Source organism: Dermacentor andersoni, chromosome 10, assembly GCF_023375885.2.
Source record: "Dermacentor andersoni chromosome 10, qqDerAnde1_hic_scaffold, whole genome shotgun sequence".
Lineage (NCBI taxonomy): Eukaryota > Metazoa > Arthropoda > Arachnida > Ixodida > Ixodidae > Dermacentor > Dermacentor andersoni.
Genome location: NC_092823.1, coordinates 27,340,139 through 27,354,516, shown reverse-complemented (window position 1 = coordinate 27,354,516; position 14,378 = coordinate 27,340,139). Strand labels below are relative to the sequence as shown.

At 45.4% G+C, this 14,378-nt stretch overlaps 1 protein-coding gene across 1 annotated transcript in view; it reads right to left on the bottom strand.

The window, feature by feature from the left end:
* Positions 1-679: 679 nt before the first annotated feature.
* LOC126519122 (uncharacterized) overlaps positions 680-14,378 on the bottom strand; it is a 148,578-nt gene continuing 134,879 nt past the window's right edge. Inside the window, exons 8-10 of the mRNA XM_055065161.1 lie at positions 9,503-9,571; positions 6,444-6,569; positions 680-2,462 (exon numbers count right to left, since the gene is read on the bottom strand). Of these exons, the coding sequence (XP_054921136.1) occupies positions 2,461-2,462; positions 6,444-6,569; positions 9,503-9,571 (197 nt within the window). The 3' untranslated portion in view covers positions 680-2,460. The remainder of the gene's footprint in view (positions 2,463-6,443; positions 6,570-9,502; positions 9,572-14,378) is intronic.

The following is a 14,378-nucleotide window of genomic DNA, read 5'->3' as shown; positions in this document are numbered from 1 at the left end:
ATGCTGCCTGAGGCGTCGAGATTGCTTTCAAGTACTAAAAACCAAATAGCACTTTACATCCAATATAAAATCCAGCTCCAAAAAAAGTTAACTTAGGCTAAGTTGCTTATGAATCAGTAGCGTATATGCACTCTTAACAATATTGCAACACATGCGTAGTCGGCAATTTTCTGATTTTGTTTTTTATAACAGCCCGCTAGTATCACTTGAGGTGACTGCGCGTGTACACCATAATTTTGCAAATTTTAGTCAAGATCCATATGTATTCTAAAGGTCTTGAGCTAGCTAATCCTCAAAGTTTTGAATTTCGCGTCATGTCCGCGAGCGAGTGGAGTTTCCTCAGTTTCGGGGTCGATAAGTCTATTTTTCTTGATTATTCCTTTTGTTCCAAGCCTTGAAGTTTGCACGAAAGTAATTATTGCCTACGTTTTCTGAAACATGGCCACTTATGTTGCACGTAATTTTGATGCAGTTGGTCTTATACGAAATGAAGTGTAATTTAAGCGGCAAGGCACAATGATGTCTTTCTTTATCGCCTATAAGAAATGAAAATTATTTTGGGCATTATAATTAAAATAAAATGTGCCCTAGTCTGCTGCACCTAAATATTCCACGCTGCCAAATTTGAAAAAAAGGAAATAAAAAGCACTTACTACCATAACGAAACCAAAGCCAGGGAAATGGCGGCAGCTGGATTTATTGAAAAAAATGTATATACTTGATCATACATGACATGGCTTGATATCTTGACTCACAGGATTTCTTCTTTTTTGTGCTCCGTGCAAACTTACAGAAAGGATATTATTCCAAGTGGGGTTTTCTTGACGTACATTATCCGGATACAGTCTTCTGTTGACGATGCTTCTGTTGGCTTCTCTGTTCACTCTTGTCTGTTTTGTGATGCGATGCCTTTTGCTGCTGATGTCTTCTGTCTTGTGTTGTTATAACTCTGTTCACTCTTGTCTGTTTTGTGTTGCGATGCCTTTTGCTGCTGATGTCTTCTGTATTGTGTTGTTATAACTTCTTGATTTGCGCAAATTGCCTTTTTTTTGCAATATTTGCCCCACTTTACTAGTTTCCACAGCCTGCAGAGGCGCTTCCAATGATATGTTCATAACTTAACATACATTGACCTGAGAATGGGAATACAATGATATAACATTTCATTCTTTTGTTCTAGTTTGTATTTTCTGTTTTTGTGTTCTTTTCTTTCTTTTCTTTGTTTTCTTGAAGGTTTATCATAGCTTCTATATTGGATTTTGTTAATGGTGCTGTTCCATCTTTTATACATTGTTTTCTCTTTCATTGTTTCTTGTTTCTTTCCTCTGTTGTTTTCTTTTCTTTAAAACATTGATATAACGTGTTTTTCTCTTTTATTGCCTTGGTATTTTCACCATTTTATTCAAGTATGAGGTTTAAATGGCTACCAAGCTTGATACAGATATACGTTTTATTTAATAAAGAAGTACATCGATTGGAGATGATGGAATTTTTAGATTGTGTTAGAATATATTTTGAATGCCTGTTTGAAGATGTCACTGCGTTGTAAGATTTTGAGGTAACACTTTTTGTTTCATATTTGAAGGTCGAATGGAATAGGAAGTTTTAGTTTGATTTTCGTGTTCATTTTTACGGTGATGGTCCAGCCGTCTTACCGCAGATTAATGTATAATGATAATATGAATAATAATTTGACTTCAGTGGCAGCCGTAGTTGTCATACAAAATCTGTCAAAGAATTCACACACGGTAGTACTGCTCTGTCTTCGGTAATGGCCGTAGCTATCATGCTGAATCTGTCAGAGAATTCACAGATAATACTCCTGTTCTGACTTCAGTGGTAGCCGTGGCCATCATAGCGTTATCTCTGATATTTATCCATTGTACTGCCTAATAAGGGCTGATGAAAGAGATTATACAAATTTTAGTCGTCAGTCTTTCGCGAGAATGATATATTAATATTTCAGGATGAATGCCGTATATCTTAAGCCATTGTCGAAAAGTGAAATAGATGTAATGAGGCGTAATGATTTATCGGCTGTCTGATGTTCTCAATCCTTGCTCTTCATTGATATATGCTGAGATTTTTGTCCCCTTTATTTATGCAAAACAGAGTCAAAGTAACTTTTATCTTTTTTTTCTTGTTCCTTTTGCTTTATATCTATACAATTTTGTATTTTTTACTAAATATTTTTATTACGTTCTCTACCATCTCCTCCAAATTACAAAGTGCGTGTTTGTCCTTTATGAGTTTAATTGTTTTCCTACTGTACAGATGCCAGAATGTAATTTTTAATTAGTCTCGGCAGATTCAAGTTCTTACACAATTTTCAAAGTGATGGTCATACGAGTTTGCATCGTTCCCACAGATATAACACTGCTTTCTCCAATTCTGAACCTCTGCAGGTAGGGCAGAAACCGGCCGTCGCCTGCCATCGATCCGTCTTCAAACTCCAGTGAGTCCTGTAGAGAAAGGAATGCAGATCACTTATTTGCCATTTCTGCCCGTTGCTTAGATTCGCCACGTTGCTCTTCTCCTACTAAAGAACTGCCGCCAATAAAGATGCCTCTGTAAGCAAGATTAGGGGCGCTATAACGTAAAACTATTCCAAAGTTTTCTATTCCAATTCTGCTATCAGCCCTCCACGATTGGTGAAAAACTTTTTTTCGACCACGCCCACTTCACCTCTCTGTCACGCGACGTCTCGAAAACCGCGATACCTCCCCATCTGATATGATGTGTATACACTGATTATGCATGACTTGAGAGAAAAAAGAAAAACAGTTATTTCTGATTCGACCCCTTTTCGCCATCAGCCCTCGGCTATTGGTAAAGTTTTCGGGCTGCACCCACTTCACCTGCCTGTAACGCGACGTCACAAAACCGCCCAAACTCATCGCGTCAAAGTGACGTGTACGCGATAAAGATGCATTATTATGCCGAATAAAACTGAATTTTCTTCGGGATAGCCGCAGGCTGCCCAGTTCCGAATGGAATAAGAGATAGCTGCCGCCGATCGCTGAGACGCTGGCTACTCGCACCTGCCGGAGAGCATGGGTGTATTTGCGTATTATAAAACTTCTTGCGTGGCCATGTAACGTTTCCGAGCCCTTTTGGCACGTTTACCACCTCATTCTGCCAACTCTTCTTTGCTGAGGGTCAGTTTTTGCGTCATTCTTAAGCTTCCGTTGCATGCCGCCGTGATTTTCGACCAGCCACCACAAGCTAAGTAAGGGAAAGCCGACCAATCGCAGACGCCGGCACCACCCTCTTCATCCGGTTATCGATTTTCAGTGCACTGGCTCTGCCCCAGTGAATCCCTCTCCACTTGAGCGTTCTCCTCGCCTCTTGTCAGCCAATTAGATACGACAAGCCGCTCAGTGTAGGCAATGTTATTCGTTTTTCAAGCAAACAAAAGTGACATCCTATGAACGAGGAAAGCGTTTGATTGGCCTGTTCAGACAACCCTGCGGGTGACCGCCCGGTGCTTGCGACGATGGTTACGCAAATTTGACGTCAGAAGATCGGAATAGAAACATATTGGAATAGTTTTACGTTATAGGGCCCTAGATCACTATATCTTCCCGTTTTCAGGCACCTGCTGAAAGTTTTCGTTTTAGGTGCATTCTATGCTACAAGGCACGCAAGATTCTTGTTATTGTTTTTACGTTACACGAAGGCATGCGAATGCTTGTAGTTATGTCGTCCATGGAATAGAACCTGATTCAATGAGGCTGATTTAACGAATGAGCAACACACTGCTGCGTTCTTGGAATGAAAAATTTTTCTGCTTGAAAGCACCACTGAAAAACCAAAAGCGAAACCAAATCTTGAGTTTTGTGTTTCTGCCATATGGTGGGAGACTGGAACAATGTCCTACGTGGCTTCAAAAAGCGCTGTGAAGCACGGTATTGAACCACTGCCAACTCGACGTGGGACGATAGGGGTGCGCGATTAAACCTCCAGGCCATGGCCTCCGACGATTCCGTTCTAGTATACTCTTCAGTCTATCAAGCAACCACGTGAACTTGCACGATGGTGTTTCAAAAATTGCTTTTGCAAGCAGTGTTACGCCACGTGTAGAGAGTCGAGATCAGAATAAATCCAAAGCTGAGCCTCCGGCCTACATACGCTGTAGCGGCTATCAGATTAACAGCCATAGTTTTATTACAGCGAGCGTCTTTGTCTCAAAAATTGAGTACAAATTTTCGTCGTTCCAATAAGCTTCCATTGCACAACCTTTAGCCGCTCTGGGAACAGAACCCCAGCTTTCCACAGTATTGTCAGCAAATTTGTCTCGTGTGGCTTGTCTTCTAGAACCTGTCTGTCACCTGCATTTTTCACAAATCGACTTGTACTTTTAATTAATCGTGAAAAACACGTTCGTCCCATTCAAAACTCTTTAGCTTCAAGCCGTTGCCTCTTGGTGCGCTACTTGTTACGCGTCCATAAAAGCTGGATAAGCCGAGCAGGTAAAATGTCTGCGTGCCCTCGTCATGCGGCTGATGCCTGTTACGGGCAGCATACGGACGCGTTTGACACCGAGAGCCACTGCGCGTTTTTGATTCTGACCAGCGGTGTTGCTTTTTACTCATGAAAGCTTTCCTGCACAAATTCCCCTCAGTACGTGGGATCTGCAATTTATATTCGGTAATTCACGCCAACTGTGCGAACGGTGGCTCCCGAGAAATATTCATTTCTCTAGAAAAATTACAAAAACAATACGCATATATAAACATACCTTGTACAGTATTTTCTCAAAATATTTTGTGCGAAAAGTTTTTGCGCCCGTGAGGGCCATGTAATTTTTTTTTTTTTCATTTTCTGCGAGAAATGGCTATTGCTCGAGCGCCACGGCTGGACAGGTGGTATGGAATGACGGCATTTCTATTAGCAATCACTGCTGAATTTGTGTTATTTATATATCTCTATATTTGTCTGTCTGTCTGTCTGTCTGTCTGTCTGTCTGTCTGTCTGTCTGTCTGTCTCTGTCTGTCTGTCTGTCTGTGTCTGTCTGTCTCTGTCTGTCTGTCTGTCTGTCTGTCTGTCTGTCTGTCTGTCTGTCTGTCTGTCTGTCTGTCTGTCTGTCTCTGTCTGTCTGTCTCTGTCTGTCTGTCTGTGTCTCTCTGTCTCTGTCTGTCTGTCTGTCTGTCTGTCTGTCTGTCTGTCTGTCTGTCTGTCTGTCTGTCTGTCTGTCTGTGTCTGTCTGTCTCTGTCTGTCTGTCTGTGTCTGTCTGTCTCTGTCTGTCTCTGTCTGTCTGTCTGTCTGTCTGTCTGTCTTATCTAGCCTCTTTAGAGCCTGTGATCCAGGATGTCTAATGGCTCGGACAACTGGGTATGTACTCGATGCCGTGGTGCCACCGTGGTCGTTCCAGTTTCGTCATGCGACTCTCGTCATGCCGTCATCGTTATGCCTTTTACACTGCTCCAATCGCGCAAGTTGTCTAATGGCATCTGCCGCTATATGTATGCGCTCGTGGTTGTGAACTTTTTCCTGAAACGCGAAAATCAATTTAAAAATCCCGAAATGTAAATTCAGCTTCTTTCATTTGCTTTCATATAAAGAATGTCAATGACAGAATTTTTTCGGAAAACCGTGAAATCATGCATATGGAGCGTTCGAGCGCTTCTAGTCGTATTAACAGCTTCACCCGTAAAATTTATTTATTTATTTATTTGATAAATACTGCCAGCCTTAAGAGAAGGCCGTGGGCAGGAGTGGACAGTACGGGTGCGATCTTGTATGCGTTCCAAAATAGAACGGAGGCGGTCCGTTCCACCGAGCCGCACACGATTGGTCAATTTGAAGCGTGACGAACGCCATGACGTCAATTATGACGTGATATCCGCTGTCAATCAGTCCGTGTCGTCTGCTATCTGACGAACGCTACGGAACGGACCGCCTATTTCGTGACATAAAGAACGGACCGCCTCCGTTCGACATTGGAACGCGTACGGGATCGCACCCTACATAAGAAGAAATGATCAAAAATAAGAAGACAACAACACATTACACAAGGCTCGCACCACGCCCTGAAAAACAGTCAAAGACCGATAGTTTGCACGTCGCTTGCATACAAACCCGTGCTACAGATATAAAATTGTGCACTGATATATTGACAGAGTGCTTTCCAAGGAAAAATTTGATCAGAACACGGACCATTCAAGCTGCCCATGCGCGTCACACGATATGACAGTCTGCTGTAATTCATCACTTATCGAAGCATTTTGCGGGAGAACCATACCATATGTCGCGAGATGATAAGTGTTGCAGAAAATCGAAGGCTGATGGAAGAATTATAAAGCACTTAAGAATGACTGTATGGTGGATTTCTCGACAATGTGTGCACTGAGCCGGTTCCATTCTCGAATAGTTCGAGGTCCTTAATGATGAAATAGATCCTTAATGCGTTCTTCTTTTTATGCAACTGTACGTTACTCACATTTATGTCGATTTATGTAGCAGTAACAGAGATGTGGTGGGTTTCGGCCACAAACTGCATGAACGGCGCTGTGTAATGTGAGACAAGTAATAGCACAGTTGGACAACTTTGGACAGCCGTATGTGCCTGTGAAGACAGGAGAAAACATGTAAAGTGCATAAACTCATTTTAATTCTCAAATGACGATAGCAGTATTGTAGCCACGTAAAAAAAATATCGCACTTTAGCCCGAAAGGAAAATCACCGATTGCGATAGCAAATCAGTGATACAATGACAAATAGTAGTTTTATCGGCCCGTATAAACTTGTAAACATTCGCTAACTAAATCAACAATGATCCAATGTGTAAGCGCGACTGAACGAGGACGTAGTAAGAAACAGACACACAGAGACAGTGTATGTTTCTTCGTACGTCCTCGTTCAATCGCGCTTACACATACTTTCATGGATTCAAACCAACTAGCCCGTGAACGTGCTTTAACTCAATTAACAAGGACGGTGTCACGCGCGCACAGGTAAACATGTACACATCTCGCTCGATGAGCGCGAAAACTTGATGTCAGAATGGTGGAGTGAGGAATCGCGGCAGTAGAAGCGATCCAATTGACCTTCGTGCATCTCTCGCTTCAACGCGAAGGAAACGTTGAAAGCACAGCTCATACGACGCTACCGGTACTACGCGGACTGTGGAAACATCGCACGTCACACTGTGGATTAAGCCAGCGCGGCCGCTCACTTTAGACACGTCGGAAATCAGTTTCAAGGTACGGCGCCTGCACGGCCGCGCCCAAGCAACAGCCGCCGGCGAAGGACCCCCCTTCCTCGGCTCACCCTCGTGCCTCACGCACAACAGAAAAAGTCGCGCTTCCGGCCCCTACTTCCACGCTCTCAAACGCGAGCTTCAGCCGCGTTCGCCGACTCACCGTCGCACGCGTTCGCTTCCACACGCAGGATACCGCGCGGCAATGATTTTACCGCATTTGGACTTTATACGAAACATTTCTTTTTGTGGATCGTCTTAGGTGTTTGCGCTGTAATGTTAAGTTCAGAATTATGTACCAACTAGGCCCAAATGAAGTATTACGGAACCTCACGACGGCGGCGATGACAACGCCAACGGCAGAAATGTGCCTGGAGTGTCCATATAATTGCTATCGCGATAAAGCTTCGTAGAAGTTTCGTCCCAAGGGCAAACAGTGACAGCAACAGTAAGCTTTGCGTTGCGCTGTCCTTCCTCGAACGGTGATCTAACAATACGTGGGTCGAACATTTTAGCGTAAAGCAGCGCGGAAAAGAAATGCGGCGGAGCCGAGGAGTATCCCCAGAAGCTACAAGGCGCCTGACAACGGGGGTGCGTTGAGGAACACCGCCAGTGGCGTTCCACCTGTCGCTCTATGTTGCACCAAATGAAACGAGAAGCCTTCGAAGTAAGTGAGCGCCCCGTGAGCTACAAGTTCATTGCGCGTTCCGCTGAGATCACTGCATACACGTAGAAGCTCAGCACGGGCGCTCATAGCTTGCGTGCGCACAGCGCCCATGCCAGCTACGAAAGGCGGAGCGCTGCGCTGCCATGGCGTCGTCATCGAGTAGATTGTGTGGAGCTTGACCATGAGTCCAATGAGTTCTTCATGTTTCTGTAGCCAAAAGCACTCGGCCTCTCTAGAATCCGACGCACGCGGTTCGCGCATGCACCCTTTATACCGGGACAGCACGACGGCGGAGTCGCTGAAAACATAGGAATAATTACTAGAGGGAACTCTGGCGCTGCAGTCGTTATACCACCACGGGAATGGTGGGAAGTACATGGATTGGTCTTATCTTCGTGCTTGTGGATTGAGACGTTCTTCTGGCTTTTTATATTACGCTATATAAATCTTATTGTATATTTCAGCGCAATCTATACTATTCGGAGTGCAGAACACGCCGTGAACACGCACAATTGCTACTAATTGCAATTATCGAGTTTGTCCAGGCTGCCAAATCGAAACGCGCCAAGTGTCTCAAGACTTTTGCTTGCCCGCGATAAATTCACCAGGGCATTTTATTCGCTTCGCGATACATGCGTCCTTGGCTTAATGGTTTCAATGTCTGGCTTGTGTGCTAGAGTTTCTGTGTTCGAGTCCAGCCGTCGGACAAATTTAATTATGTTTATTTAATTATTTATTACACGTTACATTGCTGAAAACAACGAGTTTACAAACCCGTTTGAAGCCGAAAGGATGAAGTTTACGCGAATCCATGTACTTTTCGTAATTCCCGTGTTGTTACTACCGTTCTCATTGCAGCTCACGTAGACGCTAGCGCCAGAGTTCCCTCTAGTAATTATTATATGAAACCCTATTGCCGTAAATTCTCCTCGAGCGTCCGTCTACCTGAATAACACTGAGTGGGCAAAACGCGATAACCATGCGATGAGAGCCGGCGTTTCATGTTACAGTACACCATTTACAACCTTCCTAGGTTTCATGTTGCATTTGGAGCTCCGCAGAGCTGGGGGAGGGAGAGGTGAGAGAGAAGGAAAACAGGAGTATAAATATAGCGACGCGGCGAGGGCTGATGGAGCCTAGAGGGGGAGAAGGAGTGGGGAATGCTGCCTGAAGGCGTGGTCTCTCCTACTGAACGCGAGGTAGGGTGGTCGCTAAGGGGTAGAAAGCGGTGAGGGAGGAGGGGGGTTCCTCTCCGCCGGCTGGCTGCTAAGGTGACTCAATGTCCTCCTCGCCCGCCACTCGGTTCAGAGTGGAGACAACCGCGGCGTCTTTCACTGCATTGGCCACGCAAATCGCGGACGCCGTATAGACGCCTTGGGCGGACGTCATGGGGTCGCGTTGTCGAGGCTCCTGTGTCTTGTGTGTGGTTGGGCACTACTTTACTGGCCATCCACTAGCTCCATTGTTCTCTTGTGTTTGGTATAGCAGGGCCACGCAGATTGTTTTGTGTGTTTTCAGGCTGTTTGAGCAGCCCTCTAGAAATTCCACTTGTGAAAAAAGCATTGAGGCTGTGAAATGCGCAAGTCATTCGCAACATCGGATCTCAAGCATAAAACGATAGCGAAGACTCACCGTTCAATTGTTTAACATACCGTCCTTCGTCAAGGTAGTACTTGTACGATGAGTCGGCGCCAGCAACCTCTGCGTGAGATTTGTGCATAAGTACCTTATTGTCTATTCTGTTACTTAATATATTCATTTGATGCTTATTTTAAAGCAAAGCTTTCCCTCCGAGGTCGTCCGGACTTTTCTGAGTGTGGCTACTTACTAATGATGCTGTCTGTCCAAATAGGTCATAACTAAGGTCACTAGTTTGTCAATGGTCTATCGGGCTGCTCTGCTGAGAGAATCGGTTGGAAAACCAGCCGCCGAACAAACATGGGTAAAAGAATATGTAAAAATAATGCAGGGATCGAACCTGGATCCTCCAGAAAATGAGCCCGATGGTCTTACCTCACTTTCGTTGGAGCGCAGCTTTTCGGAGCCCGTTCCTGCCCGACGGTGGGCATCGGTGGCGGCGTAACCGAGCGAACGAGCACAGCGAAAGACGAAAAAGCGAAATTTAATCGCAGCAAGGGATGAAATACAGGAGGAGGAAAGCGGAGGAGGAGGGTCCAGTGGAACATCAGGCGGAATGTGGAGGAAGAGGGTATGGCAAAAGGGTGAGAAGAAAAGCTTAGTGTGCCGGCAATGGCTACTAGATGGCGCCGGAGTAGCACGCGATGCCGGCGAGGTTTGTCGGTGACGGCCGCTGTGAATCGCGCCAACGCGTCACCCACGCGCTGGCTCACGCGAGCTTCAGAGCTCCAAATTAGCTTTGCATTCGTGCCTCACTTCCCTCCGTTTGCAACGTGCCGCACGAGACAGATTGTTCGCGCCAGCCAATATATCGCGAAATAACAGCACGTATAGAACTGCGCTCAAATTTCGCATTAGATTGTATAGTATTCACCGGTGAATTTTACAGCGAAACAGTGTACCTCTACCGCCCAAGGAAATTTTCTTGTCGTTGTCAGCGAAAAAACAAATCCCCATACGTGGGCCGATCCCGGAGATAATGCAATGCCGGGCCGACCACCAGCGGAGGTGAAGCAGGCATTAAGCATTCCCCATACCTGGGCCAATCCCGAAGATAGTGCAATGCCGGACCGACACGCGGCGGAGGTGAAGCAGAACTACTCCCCATAAGAGGTTCAATCCCGAAGTTAGTGCTATACCGGCCCGACTCGCGGCGGAGGTGAAGCAGGCGTTAAGCACTCCCAAACGTGGACCGATCCCGAAGGTAGTGCGATACCGACCCTATCAGCGGCGGAGATTAAGGATGCGTTAAGCACTCCTCATACGTGGGCCAATCCCGAAGTTAGTGCAATGCCGGGCCAACTCGCAGTGGAGGTAAAGCAGGTGTTGAGCACTCCCCATACGTGGGCCGATCCCGAAGATTGTGCAATACAGGAACGACCCAGGTCGGAGGTGAAGCAGGCGTTAAGGGGCCCACGTGGACGGCTTCAGTGGTCATACTTCTTCACAGAGTGGAAGCGCACTGAGATATTTTTAGAGCGCGCGTCTTAGGAACTCGTTCATGCGGCGAGGGTCGGCGGCGGCATAACGGAGCGAACGTGCACAGCGAAAGATGAAAAAGCGAAGGGAGAGCGCAGCAGGATGTGCCGCTCTGAAGGAAGGGGTATATAACTGTTAAATTTAGCTAGGAGTGCGTCGTACAAACATCAGGTTGCTTTTGCCATTGTTACATTGTTGCATACAGTAGACACCTCGCACTGTGTATCTGAATCTGTCTGGTTCGGCAGAGCCTGTGAACCATGAAGTGCATAAATATGAAAATTGCACGAGATCAGTTGTAAGCAAAAGCTTACAATGAATGAACATAAGCATTGCATAATCAAAGTTACACGTCACATTTACTTCGGTGAAAATTCATTCGTCATGTCCGTAAGGTTTTGCTTCACGTTGATTCAGATGTGCTTTGGATTTGTATAATTTTATTTTTTTGTCGTTTTGCATGGTTTCCAACACTGACTGCGTATCGTAACCGTCAGTGAATTCACCGATGATTACGATACTACCTAATACGAAATTTGAATTCCCCTCTATACGTGTTTTCTTTTTACAATATATTGGCTGGCACGGATAATGTGTATCTTGCGGCACGTTGCCGACGGAGCGAAGTGTTAAGCGACTGCCTGTCCAGCATGGAGATCGCGAGAGAGAGCGCGTGGGCGCGATTCACAGTCGCCGCCGCCGACAGACCTCGCCGACGATGCGCGCTACTCTAGCATGATCTCTTGGCCATCGTCACCGCACTACGCTTTTCTTCTCACGCTTTCGCCCCATCTTCCTCCTCCGCTTTCCCCCTCATGGGGCCGTTGCACCATGCTCCTCCTCTGTCCTTCTCGCGACTTTCATCCCGCGCTGCACTCCACGTTCGCTCTTTACTCATTCGCTGCGCTTGTTCACTCGGTTTTTTTTTTTCTGATCATTGCTTCATCTTAAAGCGGCGCATGCTGGGTCACATATGCATTAGTTTAGGCCAAAATCGCACTTATACTTCAAAACTAAATTATCGTGTCTTACGCGCCAAAGCCACTTTCTGATTATGAGCCACGCCGTAGTGGGGGACTCCGGAAATTAAGACCGCGTGAGATTCTTTAACATGCACCTAAATCAAAGTACACGGGTGTGGTCGCATTTCGCCCCCATCGAAATGCGGCCGCCGTTGCCGGGATTGCACGTATAGTTCGATTGTGTCAACGCCAACGAGCTCTCTCAAATGATCGCCACGTGTGTCGCATTACGTAGCGCGGCTGCGTGGGAGCACATGACAGCGGGCCTGTTTTCTTTTTACCACATACATGCACAAGAATAAAACGGGCGAATTTCTAGCATTTGAATAATCACTTTACGAAAGCTTCGGATCACATAGATTTCAAGAGGTACATAGGATCTGCAAGAATTATTCTTCCCTTGAAACAACAAGCTGCAAAAAGAGGTCCCAAACACATACGAAGAAGAACATTTACGAGTCATGGCGAGACAACGAAGTTCGGCTAAGACAAAATGCATAAATATAGAAAAATGAGAGTACTCCCGGCGACAAAATATTGCGGGGCACGAAATCTGAGAAAAGGCCGAATATCTCCGCAAGCTCAGGACGCCGTCTGGTACTTGCATTTGAGCCGATGACTAGAATAGGCTAACATTGTCGTACACAGCCTGTAGCAGTAGCCAGTAAAAACTGGCTACTGCTACAGGCTGCTCGCGAACTGAACGTTTTCGGAGATACCGTGGGCCGTTTAATTTTGTCGCCGGGTGTATAAGTTCAAGTTACCTGCCTACAGAAATCCCGCACTAACAAAGCAATTATTATCGCTAACACTGTAAGAATGACGTAGCAAGGTCATTGGTTGTGGAATAAATGACAACCAAATGACGCGGCTCTTCATTGAAGCTAAACGCACAGTAGAAGGAAGCGTAGATTGCGTTAGCAAAACATCGATTGCCATCCGCGAAAGTACCGGGCTTCTGCAGAACTAGAACATTCTGGCTGTGGATTGTTGTGATTGTAAATGATGGGGGGCGCGTGATGACACAAAACTATAGAGTTTTCTTTGCTTTTAGTAAAGATCGATGAAGGGGCCATGACCTGTCACATCTGGAAAGATATTTAATTTATTGATGTCACCTTCAAGGCCAAGTTGATTACAGAGGGCAGTGGGTAAAATATGCAAATGACAGCAAAGAACAAAATGCAGTCAGTAATAATAGCAATGAAAAAAGAGCATGTAGTATTTGTATATAATGCTACGTAGTGCACTGCGAAAACAGTGACTATCACTAATAGATGCTATTCCAGCAGGACGGCGGTTCCACGAGTCAGGAGTCTAACCCGCCTTTTACTCTTTATTATGGGCAATACGATTCTATTGCCGGAAACAACGAACTTCCAACTTCAAATTCAATTCCTGTGTGGGCTAGAAAACTAGAAAAAGTTTTAACTTTACACAATAGTAGCCCCTGGTAGTTATTATGACGAATACAGCAGCAAAACTGTATATGGAAAAATTAAATATTTACTGGGCGAACTTGTGCCCTCAAAAACAGGCTACCCTGAAAGAACGGCGACTGCGGCGAAGACAGTCGGTGATCGAAAATCTGATCAATTGGTGAAGAGCGTCGGCTTTTATATATCAGTCATTGAAGGTTCCAGAGTAAGCGCTGATGCCCGCGTGTGTTCCAGAAAGTTCTGCACCATTCACGTCACACATAAATGAAATCAGATTACACAAGGTTCGGTGGCACAGGCAGTGGATTCAAGAAATTTCCAACACACGCAGGTGCGTCGTGCGCTGTGCGATAACATTTGTTAGACGGTGAAACATGGTCCCCCGATAAACATAAATAAGTACACCTGTCAGGATGATGCCTACCTTATGACAATTAAAACAATTACTTATGGGGCTTTACGTGCCGAGACCACTTTCTGATTATGAGCCACGCCATACGGAGGAGTCCTTAAATTTGGATCACCTGGGGTTCTTTAACGTGCACTTAAATCTAAGTACATGGGTGTTTTCGCATTTCGCCCCCATCGAAATGCGGCCGCCGTGGTCGGGATATCTTATGGCGATGAGCAATGTGATGCGATATGTGCAGCGGTGATCGCATCAATTTGTTGAGAACAAAACCAAGACGCTATATTTTATGAAATAAATTTAGGCGGCAAAAGTTTGAACGAACTGCTAAAGACGTGAAGGAAAGGATGGTATTCAGGGATGTACTTGCAGTGCCATTGAAGCAGAGACAATAAAACAAGCCGAGTTGCCTGCACAGAAAGACGACATCTCCCTCAGCGAGTTCGCTCCAGTTTTCCTTATCAGGTATATTTATCTAACCGCTTTCACTGGCTGATGCAGAATATTTTGCAGATTAAAAA